Source organism: Perognathus longimembris, chromosome 24, assembly GCF_023159225.1.
Source record: "Perognathus longimembris pacificus isolate PPM17 chromosome 24, ASM2315922v1, whole genome shotgun sequence".
Taxonomy (NCBI): Eukaryota; Metazoa; Chordata; class Mammalia; order Rodentia; family Heteromyidae; genus Perognathus; species Perognathus longimembris.
Window position 1 is genome coordinate 12,833,513 of NC_063184.1, and position 24,912 is coordinate 12,858,424.

At 40.8% G+C, this 24,912-nt stretch overlaps 1 protein-coding gene across 2 annotated transcripts in view; it reads left to right on the top strand.

Annotated features, from left to right (window-relative positions):
• Nucleotides 1-24,912, top strand: part of Elovl6 (ELOVL fatty acid elongase 6) — a 95,237-nt gene that overhangs the window by 57,750 nt on the left and 12,575 nt on the right. For both annotated transcript variants that reach the window (XM_048333381.1, XM_048333380.1), the window contains exon 3: nucleotides 9,089-9,220. In XM_048333381.1, coding sequence (XP_048189338.1) covers nucleotides 9,089-9,220 — 132 coding nt within the window. The remainder of the gene's footprint in view (nucleotides 1-9,088; nucleotides 9,221-24,912) is intronic.

Consider the following 24,912-nt stretch of genomic DNA (forward strand, 5'->3'; position numbering starts at 1 on the left):
TGTGTGTGTGTGTGTGTGTGTGTGGAGAGAGAGAGAGAGACCGTTTTGGGGCTTGAATTCAGAGCCTGAGTGTTGTCCCTTAGCATTTTCTGCTCAAGCCTGGTGCTCAACCACTTGAGCCATACCTCCACTTCCAGCTTCTTGGTGTTAATTGAAGATATGAGTTTCACGGACTTTCCTGCATGGGCTGGCTTTTAACCACGATCCTCAGATCTCAGCTTCCTACGTAGCTAGGATTACAGGCATAAACCACTGGCACCCCACTAATTTGTATTATTTTTGAACTTTTTATTGTAAAGGAAAATGCACTTTCGGGGGAGGCATTGCTTGAGGGTTTGCACAAGCAGGCATTCAAATGGTTATTTTGAGATAGGCTCTCACTTTTTTGCCTCTGCCCATACTTCGATGGTAATCCAGCTGCTTTAGACTTCCTGTGGCAGCCTGGGTTGACAGCCACACCCAGCTTCTTCCTTTGAGATGGAGCCTTGGGAACTTTGTGCTTTGGATTGACCGGAGCCCCAGTGGTTTTTCCAATCGCAGTGTCCCACAGAGCCAAGGTGACAGCGGGAAGGGGGTTGGGGTGAGCCTCCCATGCCCAACTTGAGAAAATGCTTTTAATTAATACCTAAATCCGTTCCTGGCATAGCAAACACCTAATCTTCTAATCACTTTTAAGTAGTGACTAGTAATTGTGCAGGATAATAGGTGCCATTGTGACATTTGGCATGCAAGCTTTGAAAGACCTATGTGGGTGATGAGAGTATCCTGGGTACACATGTTATTGACAGCTGTTTTACTTTTTTTTTTTTTTTTAACTAAGGATAGGTTTATTCTTGTCATGTGCCAGTTTTTACTCCAACTTCATGTCAAATGTAGGTTTGGTTTGGTTGATTAAAAAATCTATTCAGGATTTCCTCCTGGCCTCCCCAGTTTTCATTGGAATTTTATATTCATGGGAAAACATTAATGTCAAGAGTAGATTTGCTCAACCACGAAGAAACATGTAAATGATTTTTTTCTTTGATTTTATTTTCTAGCTTTTTATTGTTGTTGTTGTAGTTGTTGTTGTCTGTAAGGCAATAGGCACAAGGGAAAGCTTAGGATCCAAACTAGAACAGAAATGGGTTGTTGTACAAATTAACTCTTTGCACAGACAAGGGGCCATGCTCAGGCAGGTTTTATATAGTTATTGGTGTGGCTGCTGCTTTTCTCAGTTTTGATTTAAATCTAGGGAAACTGTCTGAATGGGACTTAATCTGATAAACCTGAAATCCGGTTTCCATTCCATTGGGAATAATCATATCCTTTTAGTAGTATTCAGTTCTGGTTTTAATATTCAGCCCTTCAATCTGTCTGTATTCTGTTCATCTCTTGAAACACTCAAGGCTTCTTGAATTCTTGAAGACAAGCAAGAAACACATTCTTCAGCTGACTGAAGTGGTGTCTGTCAGCCTGTCTGCTTGTTAAACTCAAATTCATCCTTCTCCTGTGTTAATCCATGTGTTAATTTCTAGGGGAAGGATGAATTGGAGCCCTTGTCATCCTTCCTGACCATGAACTAATTAGTGCCAGATTGGTTGTTAAAGCTAATTTCTGCATTCAACAGAAAATGGGTGATCATCAGCCTGAAATCTTTCTTTTTATTGCTGTTATTTTTAGTTTATTTTGGTGGTACTAGGGATTGAACTCAGGGCCATAAACTTGCTAGGCATACTCTCTACCACTTGAGCCGAGACCTTAGTGCCTTTTCAGATAGGTTCTCACAAGTTTTGCCCAGGGCCTGTTTTGATTGAATTCCTCCTACTTTTGCCTCCCACTCACTGGGATTACAGGCATGCCAGAAATCCTTTCAGCAAGGAATTCCTAAATTGACAAGCAGTGTAGAATAGAAAGTTTCCAAGGTCTTTTGGATTTCCATGGTCAGCAGACTATTGGGGTGAATGAGAAGATCAAAAAAGAAAATAATGTACAGCTTTGACACAAACCCATAATTGTACTTTGTACCACTTTAGACCCAAGACAATTTCAAATTCAGGAACAAAGATCACTAATGCCTTATTTCTACTAATGTAATAGATTTTAAGAATATAAAAGATAAAGTTCAGGCTGGTGGCAGAAAGGTTACTCAACTGTTCTTACTTGAAAATCATTTCAGATTTATAGCATGCTTTTCTGTATTAATATCATAATTACTACATTTTACCACAGTCTTTCCAGTAAGCTTACCAAGGCAAACATCCTAATGATAGCAAATCTCAATGCAAAGCGATTTGCTTCTCCCAGTTACGGGAGCTCCAGAAACGAGACGCCACATTTTGAGAGGTTGAATTGAGAGTCTTTATTGGAAAGCTGGCTACTGCAGGTGGACTCCTGTCTCAAAGACATGCAGCCCAGAATCAAACTTGCACAAAACTTTTTTTTCTCAAATCTTCAAAATAGTCTTTATTCTACATTTTGAGTATTAAAAAAACACAAGTTAAGTGCACCACAGTATAGAGAGACATACAACGCTGAACTTCCATAATAGTCAGTGGTGCAGTCAAACATCACATGTACAGAACACAAAATTTAGATGAACTGAAATTATAAGATAAGATAAAATAAAATCCAATTTCAGAAAACAAAAATCAAATATTAAGGATCCTTGAAATGTTCTTAACCCTAATGAGATTCCAGTGGACTCAAGTCACATTACAGCGAGACATTCACCATCTGATCCTATTCACTAGTCTTAGGAATTCTTCAGAACCACAAGTGGCTGCTTCGGTCACTGACCAAAAATGGTAGCCAATTACGGATCTGAAACACCTCTTCACTTGGTGCTAAAGTCGAGCTTTATGAAATGCATGCTTTTCCTTGCCTGTCATATTTTAAACACATTTTTTATGGGATAGTTTATGGGATAGGTTCACACAAGCTCAGTTTTTCAGGCACCAGAGCAAATTTGAGTTGGGTTCATGTATGCAGACAACCTGTAAGGAGATCCAAAAGGCACCCTCCATTTTTGCCCTGTGATACAAAAACAGAAGAAAATGGGGGCTTCCGAGGATGAGCTGAAAGATGGCAAGTGGGAGAAGAATTTGCACAAAACTTTTAAAGGCAAAAACCACATGTTTGGGGTGGAGACCACAGCCCAACAAAAGCAGAACACCTAAGGAAATATTTAAGGGGAAGCAATTCTAAGTAGCAAAGCTTTCCTGGGGCTAAACAACCTGACACCTGAAATTCAACAAATCTCACCTCTAGGCTTTTCAGAGCTGGATGAAAAGCCTCTTCCACCCAGCAAGGCACCAGGACAGTTGTGAGAGCAAGGCAGTGCTACTAGACCCACTATCCTTATCTCACCAAGAAGCTGGGGCAGTGAATTGAGTTATTGATGGAGCCACTTTCTGGGTTCTTTTTCTTATGAGCCATCTTCTGTTGCAATCCATTGCAAGCGCCTTAACCTGCTGTGACCAGGAACAAGGGAGTGAAGGAAACCCGATGGTGAAACTGTTTTTTGGGCACCAGCGGGGGCTGTGCCTTTGGCTAGCAACAGACACCCCAAGACAGAGTACTTACTGATTTGGGAAGGGAGTACTGCACAGAGTAAGGGAGCAATCTCTTTGAAGTTACACCAGCATGTGAAACAATCCTGATCTGAATAACTTCCTTATTTTAGGAAGCAGAGGCAAGCAGCAAACAACTTCGCTTTGCCTTTATCCAACTCCAAGGTCCAAGAAAGTTTGGGTTCTTACTAACTTACGTTTAGGGCAGAATCTTGGGTCTCTGTAATGCTAGGGTCTTCCTCCGGCCATTCCCAGTTTTCTGAGAGCCAGAATGGCATTCCGGTTCTCTTTATTAAACCTCATGGCTGGCTATTTCCAGATTCCCATGGTCCTCTTTTTTCAGAACTTCCAGTTTTACATAATCACAAGAGTTTCATGTTTTACTGCAGTTAGTATTCATTAGCATTACTATGATTAGTATCCTTGATAACCTGGAACGTCTTAATTTGAAGTGTACATCAGTACCCAAGAAGCCAATTGACCAGATGAGAGAATATTGAGAGCAATATTTAAATTAAAGTGAAATCATGAATTGTTTTTCTCAATGAAGAGTGCATTGTTATTTTGTATCCACCTGAGAAATTAGCCTAATGAAGACCATATGTATTTATGAGTTTGGGAAAACATTATTATTATTACTATTACTATTATGTTTAGGGGGTTGTGGGACTTGAACTTAGGGCCTGGGCAGCATCCTTGAGCTTTTTTCTCAAGGCTAGCACTCTACTTCTTGAGCCACAGCTGCATGTTCAGGTTTTTTGGGTGGCTAACTAGAGATAAGAGTCTCACAAACTTCTCTGTCTGGGGGAGCTGACTTTGAAACTTGAGTCTCAGATTTCAGCCTCCGGAGTAGCTAGGATGACCTAGGATGACTGGGTTGAGCCTCCAGCACCCAGAATTTTTCTTAAGATTTATTTTTCTTAATGGCGGCTTTGTAAAAGGAAGAATAGGACTTAGTTCTCTCTCTTAGTAGTCTCTTAATGTCTTCAGCTTTGACTTTGAAGGTGATTTCCCATCTCTCTCCCCCTCTAGGTGTACTGAGGATGGAACACACTCTACCACCTGAGTCACATCTCCAGCTCTGACCATATTTGACAAATGATCTCAGTTTTTGCCAGGGCCAGTCTAGAGTGTGACCCTATTTTTGCTTCCCTCCACAGCTGTGATGACAGTGCACACACCCGTGTCCAGACTTTTCTGTTGTCATGGGGGGTCTCCCAAACATTTTTACTCTTCTGGAACCACAATTCTTCCCATCTCAGCCTCCTGTATTGCTGGAACAGGCATGAGCCATCAGCACTCAGCTTCCTGGTCTATTTTTTGCTATTTTTGCCTTCTGTTTTTGTTCTCCCCGCCACCCCCGCCCTTTTTCCTTTTTTTTTTTTTTGTGGCTGTTTTTAATTTCTGTGCCTTTTCTTGTCACTATAACTTTACCTGTTTGAGGGATGGTAAGGGAGAGCACAGAAACAGTGGGACCACTAGGCACTGGTGCCTCACACCTGTAATCCTAGCTACTTAGGAGGCTGAGATCGGAGGATCTTGGTTTGAAGCCAACCCAGTTAGAAAAGCCCCTGTGAGACTCCAATTAACCACTGGAAAACCAGAAGTGGTGCTGTAGCTCTAAGTGGTAGAGCACTCACTAGCTTTGAGCGAAAAGGGTACAGCACCTAGGCCCTGAGTTCAAGCCCCCTGACCACCACAAACAACAACAAAAAATAAAACGGTGGGACAAAGGGTAAACAAATGCAACAGTGATACTCACTAGACAGTATTTTGAAAGTGAACTATACAACTGGTGGGGGAGGGATTCAGGAGGGAAAACTGGGAAAGAATGAGGGAAGAGGTGACACTGTTCAAAAAGGTATATACTCATTGTCTGACTTTTGTAACTGTACCCCCTTGGTACATCACCTTTACAATAAAAATAAATTTAAACAACAATAACAACAAAATGTTTCTAGTGACAAAAAATATGTTTCTAGCAAAGTGAAAACATGCTTGCTTCTCAAATGTGCAGCACTCTAGGATTGGAATGGACATTTTACTATGTGAGAAAGAAACCCAGTCACTTGTCCCAATGATCACTTGTTTTGAGATAATTGAGATAATCCAGTTAACCAGCAAAATTCTTGGAGGTGGTGGTGGTGGAGCTAAAGGAGAATGCCCAGGCCCAGTGAGCTTAAGTCCTAGCACAAAGGAAGAAACAAAAAGATGTTAGGTTTTAAGTATGGGCTTTTCTTTTTACATCTCGAGGGCATTTTTTTTTGCCACAGACATTATTTTAGCACACAACAAGGAATCCACATTCTATAAAATGTTTTAAAAGGCCTCATTTTAAATTCACACAGGTAGATACACTATGTTCTTTACCAGGCCTGTTTTTAAGAGGAATAGATTTTAATGCAAGTGGCAAAGTGGCCAGACTTGAAATCAGTTTTTCCAAATGTAACTTTACTTTCATCATGGCCTACTTCAAGAATAGAAAACCTCAAGTATAAAAGAGTGCTTTTCTCACCTTTCATTAAAAAAAAAAAAAGAAAAGAAAAGAAAACCTGTGATTCTAAATTAGCATCTGAGGGGGAAGTAAAATGAGAAAGATGTATTTGCAACTCAACTGTGGCTGAGAAATCACACCTAACTTTAGGTTCCTGGATCAAACATACGGCTAGAAAACACCCTTTGCTTTAGATACCACTTTGTCTCACAATTTCAAAGCCAACTAGTACTTATGGGCGTATTTCCATTATTATTAACAAAAATGCTATTTTTGTGTGCCAGTACTGGGGGCTTGAACTCAAAGCCTCTTACTCTTGTTTTGCTTTTTTGCTCAAAGCTGGGGCTTTTCCACCTGAGCCATACTTCCACTTGTAGCTTTATGCTGATTAGTCTGGTATTTGCCTAGCCTGGCTTCGAACTGAGATCCTCAGATCTCAGCCTCCTTAGTAGCTAGGATTACAGGCATGAGTCAGTTGAATGACAAATGAACTGGAGGAGAAATCCTGCATTGTCTTAAACATTAAAACTTTCTACGCACTAGATAGATCTCAATCCAAGGACTTCATTTGCTTTTGTTTCCCCCTAGCAGCAGAATATTTCTACAACTGCTTGTTCATGGATGGTTTCCATAAATAAGGCAATTTAGACACACCATAAATCAGGAAGGAGTTCCAGCCACCCTCCCAAGAAGTTCATTAGTAATTAGCCTCTGTTGAAATAATTCCCCACCTGTAAGCTTATTTAGTAACAAATGAACTGGTGTGGCTCTTGAAGCAGTCCAAGGTGGTTGTCAGAGATCTTGAGGAGAGACCTGGGAAGGCTCCAGCCAAGTACTCGCATTAGCAGAATCCCACCAATGGGATCTAAAGTGCATTTCATTGAAACACTGCCTTATAGAGATGCTTCTGGTAGTGGAATAAATCCAAACCCTAGCCAGAGTTGCTCAATTTCTGGAAGTAAGAAAAACTATCTCCTACGAAGGTTTTAGAATAAGATGGGATCACCGATAACTCCAACTTTCTAAGAAGAAACACTCTTGTTGTTTTTTTCTTAATGAATTATAAACTAATTTCTGTATTTTACTTTTTTCCTTGTTAGTCACAGAAATGTAAGGGAGGGACAGTTAAATACATAGACAACAAAACCAAATTACACCAGTATTTTGTTTATCTTGGTAGAGTTGATTACTAACCAGCTCCAAACTCAACCATCCTGAGAAGTACTTATTAAGTACTGAGAGTTAAGGGTTGAGCAATACTGATGTATATTTAAGACTTACTAAACAAGACAAGTTTCTACCATCTAGAATTTCTTAATTATCTGGTAATAAAGGCGTAGGGCCGCCATTATTCCTAGCTCTGAATGCCTGCAGCATATGAAGAATTACTGAGTTACCTTTGAAACATCAGGAATTAATCCATCCCCATTAAATACTAAATAGGCTAGCATAGTGTCATAAGTCATCCTGACTATAATGGAACCTTTACCAGAGAGATGCCAAAAAGGAAATACAATTTTAATCTACTTAAATTGCCCAGTTTGCCAAGGAAAGTCTTATCTTCCAAGCAAAATGAAAAAGCAATCATACATTCAATCACAAATGGTACCTTTCGAAATATTCAGTTGGTGAAGCAGTTAAGAGTTGTTGCTTCTTAGCTGCTTCCCTCATTACCACTGCGAGCAACTTTGGGTGGCCTTGACCAAGATACATCATGCTGTTAATGTGAACCATAAGTGATTAGGCTCTATTAGGTTCCTATTCCCTCTTCTTTCTGTCCAATAAGGAAATTGGGTTCTGCCTCGGGGGATTCTTGGAAATTCTCAAATCCTCTACTACTATTTGTCACAGTTGCCCTTGCTCCTCAATAGATGAGATGATCATTATGATGATGATGATGGTGATGGGGGGGGGGTTGTGCGCTTATGTGAGTGTGTGACAGCCAGTATTGGAGCTTGAACCACACCTCTACTTACAGCTTTTTGCTGATTAACTGGAGATAAGAGTCTGAGGGACTTTCCTGCCTGGGCCGGCTTCGAACTCTGATCTTCAGATCTCAGCCTCCTGAGTAGCTAGAATTACAGGCATGAGCCACCAGCTCTCCTGGGTTATGAATAGCAGATTTTAAAAGAAAGAGTTTTTGGGTGCTAGGCAAGCAACACACCACTGAGCTACATTCCCACTCCCTTTTAAAGTCTTAAAAAAAAATATGGAAAGGACAATGGCCTTTGCTGGGAAGTTTCTTATCAGAAATAAGAAAATTAATTACGTGAAAACAAATGACGGAAGATTTTTATTCCTCACTTGATTCTTGAAACCCGTTTTCCCCTCGGTGGCTAGACTTTTAGGAATGTCTACTATTTAGTTGGCTTATAATTGCAAGTAATATCATGGGTATAATAACCAAATTATATTGGATGAATAAGGAAAATTATGATAGGTAATGATAAGAAAATGTTTTCAGTGAAGAGGGTTTGAGTATTGTGGCAGCTGAGACATGGGGGGGGTTAGGGAGATTCTTGTTCTCTTCACAGTTGAATGGGACTCTGTTCAGTTATGCAGACATGGAATTCAGTAGAAGGCCTGAAGAATCCCAAGCAGGCAATGAACCCAGCATCCTCCCTACCCCCACCTTTCTCCTGACAGTTTTCCATAGGCAAATCCAGGTCTCCTTAATCTCTGAGCCAGTGTCTTTATACAATAAAGATAACCCTTCTTTTACAAAGTGAGGTGAGTAGGAGAATTTCAGTACAATGTCTACCCAGGAATTACTCAGTGAGTCAGAACTCTGGGATTAGAGCCATTCACCACCGTTATAATTTCAGATGGGAGCCATTGTGCCTTGCGTGTTTGGTGGAGATGGGGTCTCATGGCTTGGCCTTGAACCATTATTCTCCTCACCCCTGCCTCTTAGTGTGCTAAGTCTCCATGATGTAGGTCCATATTTAGTGCTTGAAAAGAGGGAAACGGATGCCAATGTTGATATTTCCTGATGAATAAAAATGAATAAAAGCAGATTGTTTTTTTTTTGTTTTTTTCTTCCTAGGAAGAAATCATTCCTGTTTTCTGCACTGTACGCTGCCTTTATATTTGGTGGTCGGCACCTAATGAACAAACGGGCAAAGTTTGAGCTGAGAAAGCCATTAGTGCTCTGGTCTCTGACCCTCGCTGTCTTCAGGTAAGTTTTCTCTCTCTCTCTCTTTTTAAAAATCCATCCATTTCATCTCATTTGCTCAAAGAAGGCAATACCTGAGCATTTTATTTTTGCATCTGTGTTTTAACTGAAATAAATCCACATGCACACAGGAAGCCTTCATTACGGCCACATTTGTATGACACCCTTATTCTGTTTTGAGAGTCCTCAGACCGTGTTTCATCCTGTCTGGATTAATCGTGCAGTAATCCCACACACCTGGTAGGATGAGACACATGCATGAATTCTATTATTTTTGCCATATGACTATAAGTGGAGAGCCCAATGGAAGGACACAAAAGGAATGGCTGAAATCCATTAGAGAGCAGAGTTCAAATGCCATGACTAGTCCTTAATCCAGCACCACAGCTGGCATCTAGGCAACCAATTAAAGGAAGAATGGATCTCCACCCCCTCCGCCTTTTCTTCTTTGTATAATCCAGCCTTTGTTAAAACCAAGTCATCTTCACCAAGACCTTACCCAATAGTTTCCCCTCCGCTGGATTTTGGCTCATTGCATTCTTTTGTACCTTGTATTTCTGTTTGGTTAGATCTAGAAGGCTGATTACATTTAGGGTTAATACTTGATGAGACTTCCTATAAGAAGAAAACTTGCCTTCATTATCTATGAACTATATGTGGTTATTATAGCTAAGGCAACCTGAGTCCAGATTCTTTGCCTTATTTATTGGCTTTTTTTTTGGGGGGGGGGGCCAGTCCTGGGGCTTGGACTCAGGGCCTGAGCACTGTCCCTGGCTTCTTCTTGCTCAAGGCTAGCACTCTGCCACTTGAGCCACAGCGCCCCTTCTGGCCATTTTCTGTATATGTGGTGCTGGGGAATCGAACCTAGGGCTTCATGTATACGAGGCAAGCACTCTAGCCACTAGGCCATATCCCCAGCCTGGCTTTTTGTTTTTTAAGTGATTACCTGTCTGTGCTTAAACATTTAAGAGCTCATGGATTTGTATTGTTCACATGTCAGCAGTTTTGAGATACATTGAATTTTGGTGTGTTTTCATTCACTGTTCTTCGTTATGGTACTGACAGCTAACTTGGCATGCTGAATTATCCATGTCCAAATTAGGTGAGCCATTTCTCCAAATGGAGGAGGGAGGATAATATTGACCAACCAGTTTCATTATTATTAGAAATAACAATAAATCACCAGACACCTGTGGGCCCATACCTATCACCCTAGCTCCTCAGGAGGCAGAAATCTGGTTCAGAGTCTGCCCAGGCAGGAAAGTCAGTGAGACTTTGATCTCCATTAAGCAGTAAGAAGCCAGGAATGGAGCTCAAGTGATAGAGTGCTGGCCTTGAGCACAGAAACCAGGGTCAGTGCCCAGGCTCTGAATTCACACCTCTGTACCAGCACACATCTAGGAGGTGTTACCTTATTTAAGACAAAGAAGGTTTTCTTTGCTGAATCAGATTTTTATTTTATTTTTTTTTTTTTTTTGCCAGTCCTGGGGCTTGAACTCAGGGCCTGAGCACTGTCCTTGGTTTCTTTTTTTCTTTTTGCTCAAGGCTAGCACTCTGCCAACTTGAGCCAAAGCTGGCCTTTTCTATATATGTGGTGCGAAGGAATCAAACCTAGGGCTTCTAGCACTCTTGACACTAGGCCATATTCCCAGCCCCAATCAGATTTTCTTAAGACTACATTACTGAAGCATGTTATTTGTTGAGGCATAAAAATAGCAGAAATTGGGAACAACATAACCAAGAGGTGATGTGAGACACTGGTTATGTGGTCAGGTCATGACACCAACACACTTTTTCTTTTTGCTTCTTGTCACTTGTAGAGCTAGAACTTGGGACCTGGGTGCTGTCTGTGACTCCTATGCTCAAGCCTAGCGCTCTACTTCTGGTTTTCTGGTGGTTAATTGAGATAAGTCTCACCAGGCTTTCCTGCCTGGGATTGGCTTTGAATCTCAACACTCAGATCTCAGCCTCCTGAGTACCTTGGATTATAGGTGGGAGCTACCAGTGCCTGTCTTGTTCTTTTTGTTCTGATATATACTTCCTTTCTTGCCCCAGGACAGCATGTTTTTTATTTATGCTTTCCATGTTACTGAGAAAGCGGCAATGTAACTGTGCTTGTGTTTTTTGGGTTTTTTGTTGTTGTTGTTGTTGTTTTTTGCCAGCCCTGGGGCTTGGACTCGGGCCTGAGCACCGTCCCTGGCTTCTTTTTGCTCAAGGCTAGCACTCTGCCACTTGAGCCACAGCGCCACTTCTGGCCATTTTCTGTATATGTGGTGCTGGGGAATTGAACCCAGGGCTTCATGTATACGAGGCAAGCACTCTTTGCCACTAGGCCATATCCCCAGCCCCTGTTTTTTTTAATTGATTGAGATGGAATCTCAGGAAACTTCCTGCCCAAACTGTTCTCAGACTTTAATCTTCCTGATCTCAGACTTCTAAGTGGGGAGTAGTTGGGATTATGCCCCTCCTCACTCTTCTCCCTAGCATTTAGCACCTTCTAGTCCCTAAGCATTTATTTACCTTCTAGTCCCTAAGCATTTAGCTGGCTTCCTCTCTCTCATCTCCAAATGAACTCTAAGCCCCAGGAACGCTAGGACGTGTGTGGTTTCTGTGTTGTTCTTGAGCCCAAGTAGGTGTTTAATAATTATTACACTTTTAAAAATTAATGAGGGAAAATGAAGAAAGGAAACTGACAGTTATTTTCATTTCCTTCGTGTGTATTGTGTGTGTGCGTGCTGCTCCTGGGGCTTGAACTCAGGACCTGGGCATTGCCCCTTAGCTCTATTCACTCAAGGCCAATGCTCTACCACTTGAACCACAGCTCTACTTTCAACTTTTTGGTATTTAACTGGAGATAATAGTTTTCACAGATTTATCTGCCTGGGCTGTCTTCTGGCTGGAATCCTCAAATCTCAGCCTCCTGCGTAGCTAGGATTACAGACATGAGCCACCCACAAACTCCTTGCTGGAAACAAAAACAATCTTGAAACTCATAATGAAGGGTATTTACTGTTAATATTTTCATACATGTCCTTCTAAACAATGTTAAGCTTAAGATCCTTTTACCATAATTTTCCTTCTTTGTGATGCAGTTAATAACATTTGTCCTTAGGCTCAGACATGCCTTTCATAATACTTTTGTGTTATAGGCATTAAAAACTTAGAGTTGGTGACAGGTAAGATGCTTTAATTCCTTTGGCCCAAAACTGCTTAGACTCCAGCTTCCTTTGAAAGCTGGTTTGGAAAATAGCATGGACATCCTAGCAAAGATTGCGTGGTAAAAGTAGTATTTACATAGACTAACACCTGAAGTATTTTTTTTAAGGATTTTTTTGAATTAAAAATGAGCTAGGGATTACAGTGCTCAGAAACTTTCTGGGTGACCTTGCAAATCCTTAAAGGATCTTTCTTGTTTGGCAGGGGTATGTGTGAGTGTGAGTGTGAGTGTGTGTGTGTGTGTGTGTGTGTGTGTGTGTTTGTATGACAGCAAGGTTTCAAATTCTTAAAGAATCCATGAGACCTAAGGAAGATACTTTCCGGGAAATGGCTACTTAGCCACAATCTGAAGTCAGGTGAGGCTGGCATAATCTCTGGACCCCAGAGGGATCCATGGCTGCAGACTGCCAGAAGAAAATATTAAAATGCATAACAAAAATGACTGTGAGGTGATTCTGGCTTGGAGATTCCTGTTAGGAAACAGAGAATGAGCAGAAACATTGAGAAGAGCCCTACTTCTCCAAGGAGTCCCAGAGTCCTAGAGGTCTGACTATGAAGGACGGACCAGAAAGAACTGGAATCCGGATTAGAAATGGAAACCTTGGTCACTATACTGTAGTTATCTACTGCTTAGGCTTTTAACTATAAAAGCCTTCCTCCTAAAGCCAGTTCTGCTCCATAGGAAACAAGTCTTGCAGGCTTCATATGACCCAGTCTCGAAAGCATTAGCAGCTCTTGGATGAAAGGTTTCCATTTTTGTGTTCAAGTTTCCACCAAAAGCTCCAGCTATTACTTGTTTTTCTATTCCTAGTGAGGTACTGGCTTTTACAAGTGGCCTAGATCTCTCAAGGTTTTGCCTATGATGGTCCCTGCGTTATTTTCTCCTTTACAAACAGCAGGTATTGTTGGTGAATGGATTTGTTTCATTGGTAGGTAGCTCTTCTTGGAACTAGTATTTGTTCCCCGTCCCCCACCAAAAAAGCAAGTTAGAATTGGTATAGGCTGTTAGCTATTGTTTTGTTTGTTTGTTGTTGGTACTGGTACTAGGATTTCAGCTCAGGGCCTGGGACCTGTCCCTAAGCTTTATTGCTCAAGGCTGGTATTCTACTACAGGAGCCACAGCTCCATGTTCAGCATTTTGATGGTTAAATAGTGATAAGAATCTCAGACTTAATTGCCTGGGCTGGCTTTGAATTGTGATTTTGAGATCTCAGCCTCCTTAGTAGCTAGTATTACAGGCATGAGCACCTAACTTTTGCTCTCTTTAGATTCTTTTTTTGTAACTCCATTGTTTGCTTGAGTCTGTGATACTCAGACAATGTTTATGGGATTCATTTGTTACCTGAGAAAGTTCCTACTGTTTTCAGATCCTGAGACCTAGAACAATTCTATCTAATTAAAATGATCGATTCAGGGTACAATAACTGCAATTTCCAAACTGTGCACAAAGCAATGGTTTTCTTTTAATCCTTTCATTTAATTTCTACTAGTGCAATAGTACTCAGACAAGTAGCTTTGTTTTGTATGTGCGTGTGTGTTTTATCCTGAGTTGTGGGTGAGCCTAATCAATCTATCTAACCATAGGATACAGTGACTAAAGCAGTAAAGAATGATTGCTAATTGACTCTTGGTATTTGTTTAATCCAAAATCAAATCAGATATTTTCCATTCAGCTTGTAAAGTCATTTATGACTAGAGGACATTAATTACTATTGTTGTGCCAAGTCGCAAGACCACCCCCAAGAAGACCACCGAGATTCAGACACTCCGAAATGCAAAAGCAAGGCCAAGCTTTATTTAACGAGCTGCCAACTCGGGCCTCGTCCTACCCACCGACACAGCGGAGGTTAGGAGGAACCCCGAGCTGTGATTACACAGGGCTTATAAAGGCAAAGAACAAGGTTACAACAATCAGCTGTGCAAGCAAGATTAGAACACAGGTACAAATCTGATTGGCTCAGGGTTCGATTCTAAAATGGGGTTCACGTGGTGGGGCCTGACTTCAAAGTCTGGCACCTCACTATTATTTAAAATTCTCATATGCAAGAGGCCAGGATGTGGGTCTCTGAGATCATTTAGCTTACTTCTTTATGCTAGTTTTATCAGATAAACAAATTAGTAAATAACTGTCTAGGACAAGGATGCAGAGCTCGGGAAAGAAAAGCTGAGAAGGGAAAAAAAAATCTAGTTTCTTCCTTTTGAAGGAATATAGTTCAAACTCTAGATGTTTCTGCCCATAGGCAGCCTTGGCCCTGGCAATTTCATCTGACCTCCTCAAACTGGTTCTAACTACATCAGAAAACCAAACCCATTTTTCCTCACACTTGGGAGTAAAAGAATCACACTAATGTGTGGTTTGATATCAGTGATTTTTTTTAATTCTTAATAAAGACAAAGGTCCTTAAACTCATAGACTAGACTAAATGTGAAGTCACTAAATAAGTAAAGGAAAACACTTTCTGTTTCATAGCATCTTTGCTTGACCTATAATTGTTTTTTTTTTATTTGTTTTGTGAACGTACTGGGGCTTGTGTTCAGAGCCTTTTACTCATGGCTCTTTTGCTCAAGCATGCTCATGCTTTAAGAATTTGCTCAAGGCTAATGGAGCTACAGCTCCACTTTTTTTTTTTTTAACCCATATCCTCAAATCTCAGCCTCCTGAGTAGTTAGGATGATAGACATGAGCTACAGGTACCTGGCCTGTCCATATTTTGTTGTGCTCCATCTACCTTCTCTTATGCACTACATTTGATATAGCTTCCTTCATGTTCACATACCTTAGCTGAGACTGCAAGTGGGATATCTCCGACTTGCTGTAATGACTGGACAGTGACACTGAAAACAGTTGAGCTGCCCAGTAGGGAGAGAAGGGACCTCTCTTCAGTGCCTTTCATTGTGCATCTCTGTAGTCCAAGGACAGGGTTAGCAGCTAGTATGTTTCCATCCTATTTCATTTTACTTTATTTTGGGCAGGAGCCTTGAACTCAAGGTCTGGGCTCTGTCCCTGAGCTCTTTTGCTCAAGGCTAATGCTCTACCACTTTGAACCATAACTTCACTTCTGATTTTTTTTTTAATTTTTAAAAATAACATTTATTCATTGGAACATCAGTATTGGTACAATCTATGTGTGGTAGAAACTGAATGATACACTTTAGCTCCTAGAGCGTGAAAGGTTTCTTGGGAGTTTGGGGTTGTATTTTCATCTGGAGCTTCCAATTAACAGACTCGAATATCACAAAGCCACAAAGATGAGTAATTGTTTAACCTTCCAGAGAACCTGGGAGAAAGGTGACTCTGGTTCTCTTTTGGATGCCATGGTGACTCCCACTGTCACCTAAATACTATTCTCTCACCTCAGAATGAGGAAGAGTGAGTCACTTCTGATTTTCTAAGTAATTTATTGGAGATAGGAGTCTTATGGACTTTGTTTCCTGCTCAGGCTGGCTTTGAACAGCGATCCTCAGATCTCAGCCTCTTGAATAGCTAGGATTAAGGTGGGAGCCACCAGCACTGGCTGCATTTTCTGCCTGTACCCCCCCCCCCCCCCCCCAAGCAGGCATAGGATCTCTCAAAAGTGAGTCTCAATTAGGAAACATAGAAGTTCACCTTTCTGAAGCTGCCTGTGACAATCAGGCTTGAAAGCCGTCTGTACGTAAGTACATTCACTTAAAAACATGCTCCTACAAGCCGTTGTCACTATGCTTTTTTATGAGGAGAGAACTGAACTTCCAAGTTTACATTTTTATCCTAAAATATGAGTAATCACCTGAATTACTTCTTCAAGTACTGCAAGAGGGGGAAAGAAGTGAATAACCTAAACAAAAATGTGAGGCCTGTTGCTGGTGGTTCACACACTCAGAAGGCCAACAGTTCGAGGCCATCTGGGACAGAGAATAGCCAACAAAAACAAGGCTCAAGTGGTAGAGGGCAAGCCTAGCAGTGCAATGACCTGAGCTCGTGCACACGCGTGCATGCACGCACACACACACTTTCAAAGGGAAAAATTATTGCAAAAGTTCTAGTGAATTTCCTATAGAGTCTGCACTTTAACACCAGGTAATGCTTCACGTTTCAGGGACCACAGTCAACACTTTAGAATTCATCCTTATCGTAATGTTCACAAAATATATAAGCTATAACACTTTAATGGGTGTCCTGTCTTGGCTTTGTTGAAAATAGACTCTGCCCATGCTTCCACAAGAATCTTTGAGGAGAAACTTGAGGAACCTGGATATTTCCAAAGAGAAAGACAGCCTCACCCCATCGTGGCCATCCATTCTCTCTGAGTTCCTTGAGCAGGCAGTGAAATGCTCTATTCATCCGAAGTAGGTTTATAATTTCAAACATTGTTTAACACCCTGGGATCAGATATTTGTAACCCTGCTTGCAAAGTGCAAGAACCTGACAAAAGAAAAGGAAAAACTAATTAATTATTGACAATAAAAGAAGCATTCTTCTTCTTGTTATTATTATCGTTAAAGTCGTTGTACAAAGAGGTATCAATTCAGCAAGTCAGATCACGAGTACTAAAAGAATCTGTCCCAGCCCTCCCTGGGAACCATGCAGAGATAGTCACTGACAGGAGAAGAAGGTTTATGAGGAGGTTTATTAGTGGGGCCATATCTCCCATGGGAGGGAGGGAGGGAGGGAGAGAGAGAGAGAGAGAGAGAGAGAGAGAGAGAGAGAGAGCACAATATGGTGTCTGCACCTTAATTCAGGTGGTCACCTATATAACTCTGGGGCTAGAGGGGAAGTAGGTAGGTCTGAGGGCAGGGAGTTCAGGTATGGGTAGAGCTGGGGGCTAGTGGGAGGGGCTGAGGACCTAAGGGGTGGGGGAGATACCAACAAGTACAATGCATTTTGATCAATGTCAGCCTTTCTATCCTTCTCCCCTTATCTTTCCCAAAGAAGCTATCTTTCTGATAAAAGCTACCAGAAATCCCTTGATTAGAAACTTTTTTGTTTTGTTGTTTGGTCCGTTATGGGGGCTTGAACTCAGGGCCTGGGAGCTATCCCTGAGCTCTTTCACTCAAGACTAGAGCTCTACCACTTTAAGCCCAGCGCCACTTCCAGTATTTTGGTGGTTAATTGCAGATGAGTCTCATGGCCTTTCTTTTCTGGTCTGGCTTTGAACCACAATCCTCAGGTCTCAGCCTCCTTAGTAGTTTAGGATTACAGGTGTGAGCCACCAGCACTCGGCTGATTAGAAATATATTTTTTCTTTGATTAGAAGTATTTTGTGCTTGAAAACCAGCTAGAAAGTTAGAGTTGGCTAAAAAAGAAATTATCATCACCTTCAACAGAAGTTTTGAATGTCTTTCTTCCCCTAGAAAACATAGGTGTGGCTTTGTAACTAAACAAGCAAAGGGTGAGCGGGTGTCCCTGCTGTGACATTGGTGACAGGTGCTCACTAGTATTTCTGCTGACCAAGGCTTAGCATCAGAGACAGCTGGGCTTGGAAACCTTCCGGAAGTTGTTTATTGTTTCCTGTATTGGGTCAGGTCCAAAAGGGAGAATAATTACCTTCCAGAGCTGCCAAGTTTTCAGGCCATTCAAATGACTCTAGTCTTTTCCTAGGGAAAGGGAAGGAAGGGGGGAAAAAAACCTGACTCAAGGTACAAGAATAGTCACTGAACTTTGTACAAAATATTTCTAAAGGACTCATTTCCTCAGGCGTGGTCTGTTTGCTTTCACTGACGGAATTCCATGCTGCACTCTCTCCAGAACCAGGCTGATCAAACCAGAGAAGGAAGAGAAGGAAAAAATATCAGACTCACCTGCTCCTATCTATACAGCCTTAATAATAGAGAGGGTTGAACATTTCAGCCAGTAATTGAGGAAGGACAGAACAGGAAGAGAGTAATCTGTATTGAAAGGGAAATGTTCACTCTTCTGAAAATTCTTCCACTTCCAAACATTTGTAAGAATATCATTTAACAGGCTCCCTCTGACAGAAGAGGAAACTAACTGGATTTTCTTCTAAATTTGTATCTAATAACCAGTTTACATGCCATAAGTCAATGCTTTATCTCTATTATCTTACTTGTCCTTAGAACCGACCTATTCTCAAACAAAAAGCCTACTCTAGAATGTGAGCATTTATAAGAAGGGCATTTTTTTTAGTATTGCAACATATCAAAATGCTGTATAACTTATAATTCAAGATCATTTTTTTTTCAGTAGGAAAAACATGTCAATTATGGATATGATTTCAAGCTCTGTCAGTCTGTACCCAGGGAATTATGTGCTTTGAAACATAATTCTAAATACAATGAATAAACATCTGCTAAATTTTCATCCTGTTTAGCAAGTTTCTTCACTCTTAAGTACTTGGTTTTGACAATGTTTTTTTATCTTTTATTTATTTGTTTGTTTGTTTGTTTGTTTATTTATTGGTGGGAGGATTGGAAGTAGGGGGTTTTGTGCTTTTTTTTCAGTAAGTGTTGAGCTATGCCCCCCCATTCATCTTTGCTTTAGATTTTGATTTTTTTAGATGGGGTCTTTTGCTTGGAGGTCTGAGATAAGCACCCAACATTAAAGGTCGTTTCTGTTTCCCACATACTGAGTTTGTCATCATATGGCAGAATTGTGGGTATAATTTGGACACTGGCTCTGAAATGATGAGGTTAAGGGCTGCATTTTTTTTTTAATTTTCCTCCTTGATATTATATATAGCCCAATTTCAAACCATCATGATCGAAATGAAGCCAGAGCCTTTGCAGATGAAGGTATTGGATACTTTCTGTCACCATCCATGTAGTTCGTAGCTTCAGGTATTTATTATTGGGCTGAATGTATAGCTTAGCGGTAGAATGCTTTGCCTAGCATATACTAGGCCCTAGGCTCGAGGAGAGGAAAGGAAAAATGATCCTAGGAGCTTAGGGGAAAGGGGAGGAAAGTTATTGTAGGCTTCTCAGACTGACCTGTGTGTCTTAAATAACTTCTGGAATATGTATTAAAGTTTTTCATTGCTGAGTTCTCTCTGAAAGCGATTACCTTATAGAGCCTGAAAATCTACATTTATCTCCACATGCCTGGTTCCTAGCTGTCTCTGCAGAATAGCCAAGAGCTCTCACAGATGTTGGGTAGACGAGGAGCCCAGTGCCCTATGTTCTCCTCTAGTGAGGTAGCAGACTTGTGAATCTGACCCACTTGGCACACCTGAATCCTCCCTTATTCCTCCCTTATGCATTGTTTACTCCTGCCCTGACTGACCTTTCTACAGCCATTTCTTCCCCCAGCTCTGTGGATTGTTTATTAACTAGATGCAGGAATTGTAAAAATATATATACATTATACACACACACGTACATATACACATTTGCACATGTATGCATGTGTGTGTGTGTTGGTTTCCTCCACTAAAATCTGGATGTGTTGAAAACAGATTTTTTTTTTCCTTCTTGTTTCTCTTTTCTAAATTCCTTGACACTCCATAGAACCTTGTAATAATCAGCATGAGTTTTCTAGGCAGACAAACCCAGATAGACACAATCAAATAAGAGCAAAATTTTCTAAAGAGTTATTTATGGCTCTTGGCTTAACTCATATTGGACACTGGATTCTTTCCACCATATTTAATATTTGATATTGACCTGCAAGGGCCCTTTCATTTGAGATTTCTGTGGAGTTGTGGAAAGAGTTTGTGGATGAAAACTTGTCAGAGCTTGTCATGTGGTTAGATTCAGTAAATGTACACAGGATAATCCTGATCTCATCCATTCTTTTCCCAAGACATTGGCACTTGGATTTATCTTTTTGTTAACACTCATTACAGATCCATTTTTCATCAGATGGAGACATCGTTGAATGTGCTGAGTCATTATTTATTTCTTCAAAGCTGGTCAGCAGGCCAGGGAACCGGCTGGGTTTGTGGCTGGCACCCCGTCTCTCCATCTGCTTGTTGGGTATAGTCATTACCCACGCTCCCTGCCACATCACTGGGCCTGTTAGGGTTTCGTTGTATGTCAGACTTTCAGCAGTTCATTATGAGAACATTGTATTTCTTCCAGAAAGTCATTTTTAGCATTTATTAAAAGCATGTGTCATGTCCCTCTGGATTTTTAAAATTTTGTTTGGAAGACTTTATTTGTTGGCTTGTTTGTCGGAGATATAGAACTTAGGATGGCCTGGAATGTAGGCTCATCCTACCTCAGCCTCCTAAGTTCTAGATTACAAACGGATTTGTCTTTTTTTTCTTAATATTTTAAAAGACATTTTTTACACTTAATTGGCATGGTAGATGTGATTGCTTAAGGTATAAGAGTTCATCTATGGAGACCAAGCCCTCTTTTTCAATGATTTTTATTGTAGTGGTAAAATAACTAAAATATGAACAAAAATAAATAAATATGAAAAACCCATAGGCTGTGGCTTTCATTTTCAAATATATTTTGCGAGTAAATTGGGGCTATGTGTCTTTTATTGACTTATCATACCGGAGAAAGATTTTGACTTGGTTCTGATGGAAACATTATCAGGCTGCTTTCCAACAAAACCAAATCTTTTTTTTTTTTTTTTATTAATTGAACATAAATTTTTTTACAAGGTGTTGTGCAAAAAGGGTACAATTACATAGTAGGGCAGTGTGTACATTTCTTGTGATATCTTACGTCCTGTTTTTCTATTCCTTGTCTAGGTCAGGTAGACATATATACAATATACAATGTATCAAGAACATATACAGTATTCACAGACTTGGTCTCTACTGTCTCTCCGTCTCCCTTTGTTAACAGTCATATATCAGGGAGATCATGCCCCTTTGTTTTCTGTGTTCTAGGCTTGTCTCACTCAACATTATTTGTTCGAGTTCTGACCATTTCCCTGCGAATAACAATATTTCACCATTCCTAATCGCTATGTAGTATTCCATTGTGTATAAGTACCATATTTTTTGGATCCATTCGTCTGTGGAGGGGCATCTGGGTTGTTTCCATATTTTGGCTATTGTGAATTGTGCTGCGATAAACATGGAAGTACAAATGTCTTTTTGATATCTTGGGCAAAACCAAATCTTGAAGGCTTTCTCTGGGGTCCTCAGAGACCGTCCAGACACCCCATCATCTGAAGTTACCTGGCTTTACTGAGGCACAGAGAAAGACAGCTCACCCTTCATTCTTGCAAGTGAATTATGTCTCCTACCAAACACACACTTGCCCTCATAAAAATAACTAGCACAGGGAGAAGAAATGAAGCTAAGCTCTTTTTCATGTGAGTAGGCATGCACACCGAATAGATACCTGTAGAATGAATGTCCATTAACTTTACCTTCTCTAGCATATCTTGGTATGCTAGTCATTCATTGACTATGTATGAATATGAAAATTTCAAAAGAAATGATGTACGATTCTAAAAGGCAATAAAGACCTAATGGTTCTACTTTCAAATTTTAAAAAAAGACCAATTGGATCTTTAGATTAAGATGCCTGGGGGAGAAGTTGGATATATGAAAGAGCAGAAACTTAATGACTGATGCCTTCTCTTTTTCTGATTATAGGGGCTCACAAAAGTTAAGGGTTAGACCTCATTTTAAATATGTAGAAAACTGAAGGCCACAATAATTTTTCTCTCTCCCTTCCCTCCCTTCTTTCATTCTCTGTCTTTTTTCCTCTGTTCTCCCACTTGCCTCTCCCTCTGCTCCCTTTTTCCCCTCCCTTTCTTCCTCCTCCTTTCCCTCATCCTCTTCATTTCGTCATTCCTTCTTTTATTCTTTTTCTTGATTCATTGGATTTGGGCTGCCAAAAGAGATTATACAGATAATGACCTGTAGCATGCTTTGGATAACAAAAATGAATTTCATGACCAAATTGTCATTAATCATCCTTAAGAAAGAAGCCTCGGAGGCCACGCAGGGGAGTTAATGGTGCAGTGCTTTCGTCTTGGTACTGAATCGCTGTCATAGTCATTGGTATATTCCCCAGGGGATGAGGAGCTCTCCCCCCCCCCCCAACACAAAGTAATAAAGCTTTTTTGTACAAACACGATGACTCACTACTTTTGGGGGTACTAATGAGTTTTTTGGCTTGGCATTAATCTTTACTATGTCCACATTTATTTCAAGTTTTTGTTTGTTTTTGGCTAGTCTCTCTGTTTTCTGCTGAGCCTAATTAGAGTCACTAATGGTAGTACTTTATCTCTGTTCTCATCATGAAAGCGTGGAACCCGAAGCATTGTGGTGACGTATTCTGGTGAAGTTGAAAGTCAGAATTCCTTCATTGTGGCAAAACAGTGGCTGAGGAGAGATGAAGTAACCCACCCACTGGTGAAAATATACAACTTTTAAAGCTTACACTTCAGAGAAAAGGCATCCATCTGGGACAGCAGTGAAGCCCAGAGAGGCAACTCCATCCCCCCATCAATGATGCCAGCTACATCCACAGGCTCCTGGAGGGGCCATGTTATCTTGCCCGACGACATTGCCAGGGCATCTGTAACTCCTAGCTAGGACCCACAGGCACACCTCACTCCCAGGCTTGGTCCAGTTGGCGTAAGCTGTGTACCAGGTGTTACAGTTGTTAATACTACTGGTAGTTGTCATGTGTAGCCACACTGAGGCCCACAGCCTGGTGAGGAGATCTTAGGAACAGCTGTCAGGTGCTGCACAGAAACCATGAGTCCTTGGGCTAGTCCACTGACCTCTTTGCCTACTTCTTTATAAAACCAGGATAATGATGCCCATGAACTTGTGAGAATTTAATTTCTTCTTCTTTTGCTCAGTGGAATTCTTTATATGTGGAGGCCCCTGGGTGCTCGGTCACAGTGCTTCCACATGAACAAAAGCTTGCCAGCTGGAATGAGAGCTGACACCACTGGATCTGAGTCCTAGAGTGAATAAGGGAGTGGCTATCTGCCACACGTCGCTGGCCAAGGTGAAGCTACCAGTGGTTCCAGATAGATGAAACCTGTATAAGTATTGGTGATGCTTAATAGTAGATCAAGTTAATGGAACATCTTATTAATCAAACTAAGATTGGGTATTTGGCCAGCTGTGGAATGTGGCAGATCAAGTCTTGTCATCAGAAACATGGTGACCTCTCCTGTGTTCATGGGAAGAGTTGCTACTGTTGGGTGAGGCGTTGCCATGTTCTGAAAGCTGGTGAAAAATCTCACATCTTTCTTTCATTTGATTGGAAGACATTTTCATTGTCTAATCCTAGAAGGCATGGCAGCTTCGGGTATTGAGTTAGTAGAGATGGGATGTGGTTGGCAATATAGAATACAAGGACCTTAAGAGCCATGTTTGAATTCTAAAATATGTCCAAGAGCCAGTAAGGGAATCTATCTATCTATAGAGGTTCACTTCCATGTGAACTCTTGTAGTCTGTGGAAGTAGTTGAAAGAATGACTGATGATTTATACCCAAGGTTGTCTCTTCTGAGAAAGTCACGGCTGAGGTACTTCCATTTTAATTCTCAGATGGCAATAAAAATGGGAAGTTCAGAACAGAGAGTGATGATGTCTTTTCTGACATAGATAAATGGTCAGAACTTATAATCGAAGCTTGGGTGTGAGGAAGACTTAACTAAATCTCTTACAGTTCAATACAACCCAAAGGTGAAATGAAAGCCTTCTAAACTTATATTCCCAATGTTCCAACATACGTTTAACTGCCTATCCAGAGAGGAAATTCAACCACATACATTTACTCTCTTAATATTTTGTCAACACCATCAATTGTTCCTAGTGTATACACACACACACACACACACACACACACACACACACACAGGCGCGCGCGTGTGTGTACAGAGGTTTATTGACAGGTTTCTTATCTTCTACAATAGGATATGGAGATTCTCTTTCCTCCTTATGACTACTGCAATATTTAACACTCGGTGTTGATTAAGTGGGTGTTGGTTCAATATATGAATCAGTGTTTTCTCTCCCAGTTCTCATGCCAATTTGTTATCCAAGGACTGGTCTGTAGTTAGTGGTGTTACATCTTAACTTCACACTGAAAAAATCACTAGTACATTTGTGCCTAGTTCCATTGTGGTTATTTTCTCAGTGTTATCAGTGGGGCCAGGCACCTATTTAGATGAGACTTTCTGAAACTAGCCATTGTTTTACAGGTGCATCTTAAAATTGTGAAACATCATGATTCGTTGTATTTAAAAGCTGACATGTTGGCTGGGAATATGGCCTAGTGGAAGAGTACTTGCCTCGCATACATGAAGCCGTGGGTTCAATTCCTCAGCACCACATCTATAGAAAAAGCCGGAAGTGGCGCTGTGTCTCAAGTGGTAGAGTGCTAGCCTTGAGCAAAAAGCAGCCAGGGATGGTGCTCAGGCCCTGAGTCCAAGCCCCATGGGACTGGCAAAAAAAACAAAACAAAACAAAAAAAAAAAAACACAAAGCTGACACATTGAATGGTGACCCTTTTGTACAATTACTTAATGATAAGAAAAACCATAATTAAAATACAATAATCCAAGACAACATGGATATGAGTCCACCTGTAGTACAAGGGAGAAGGTTC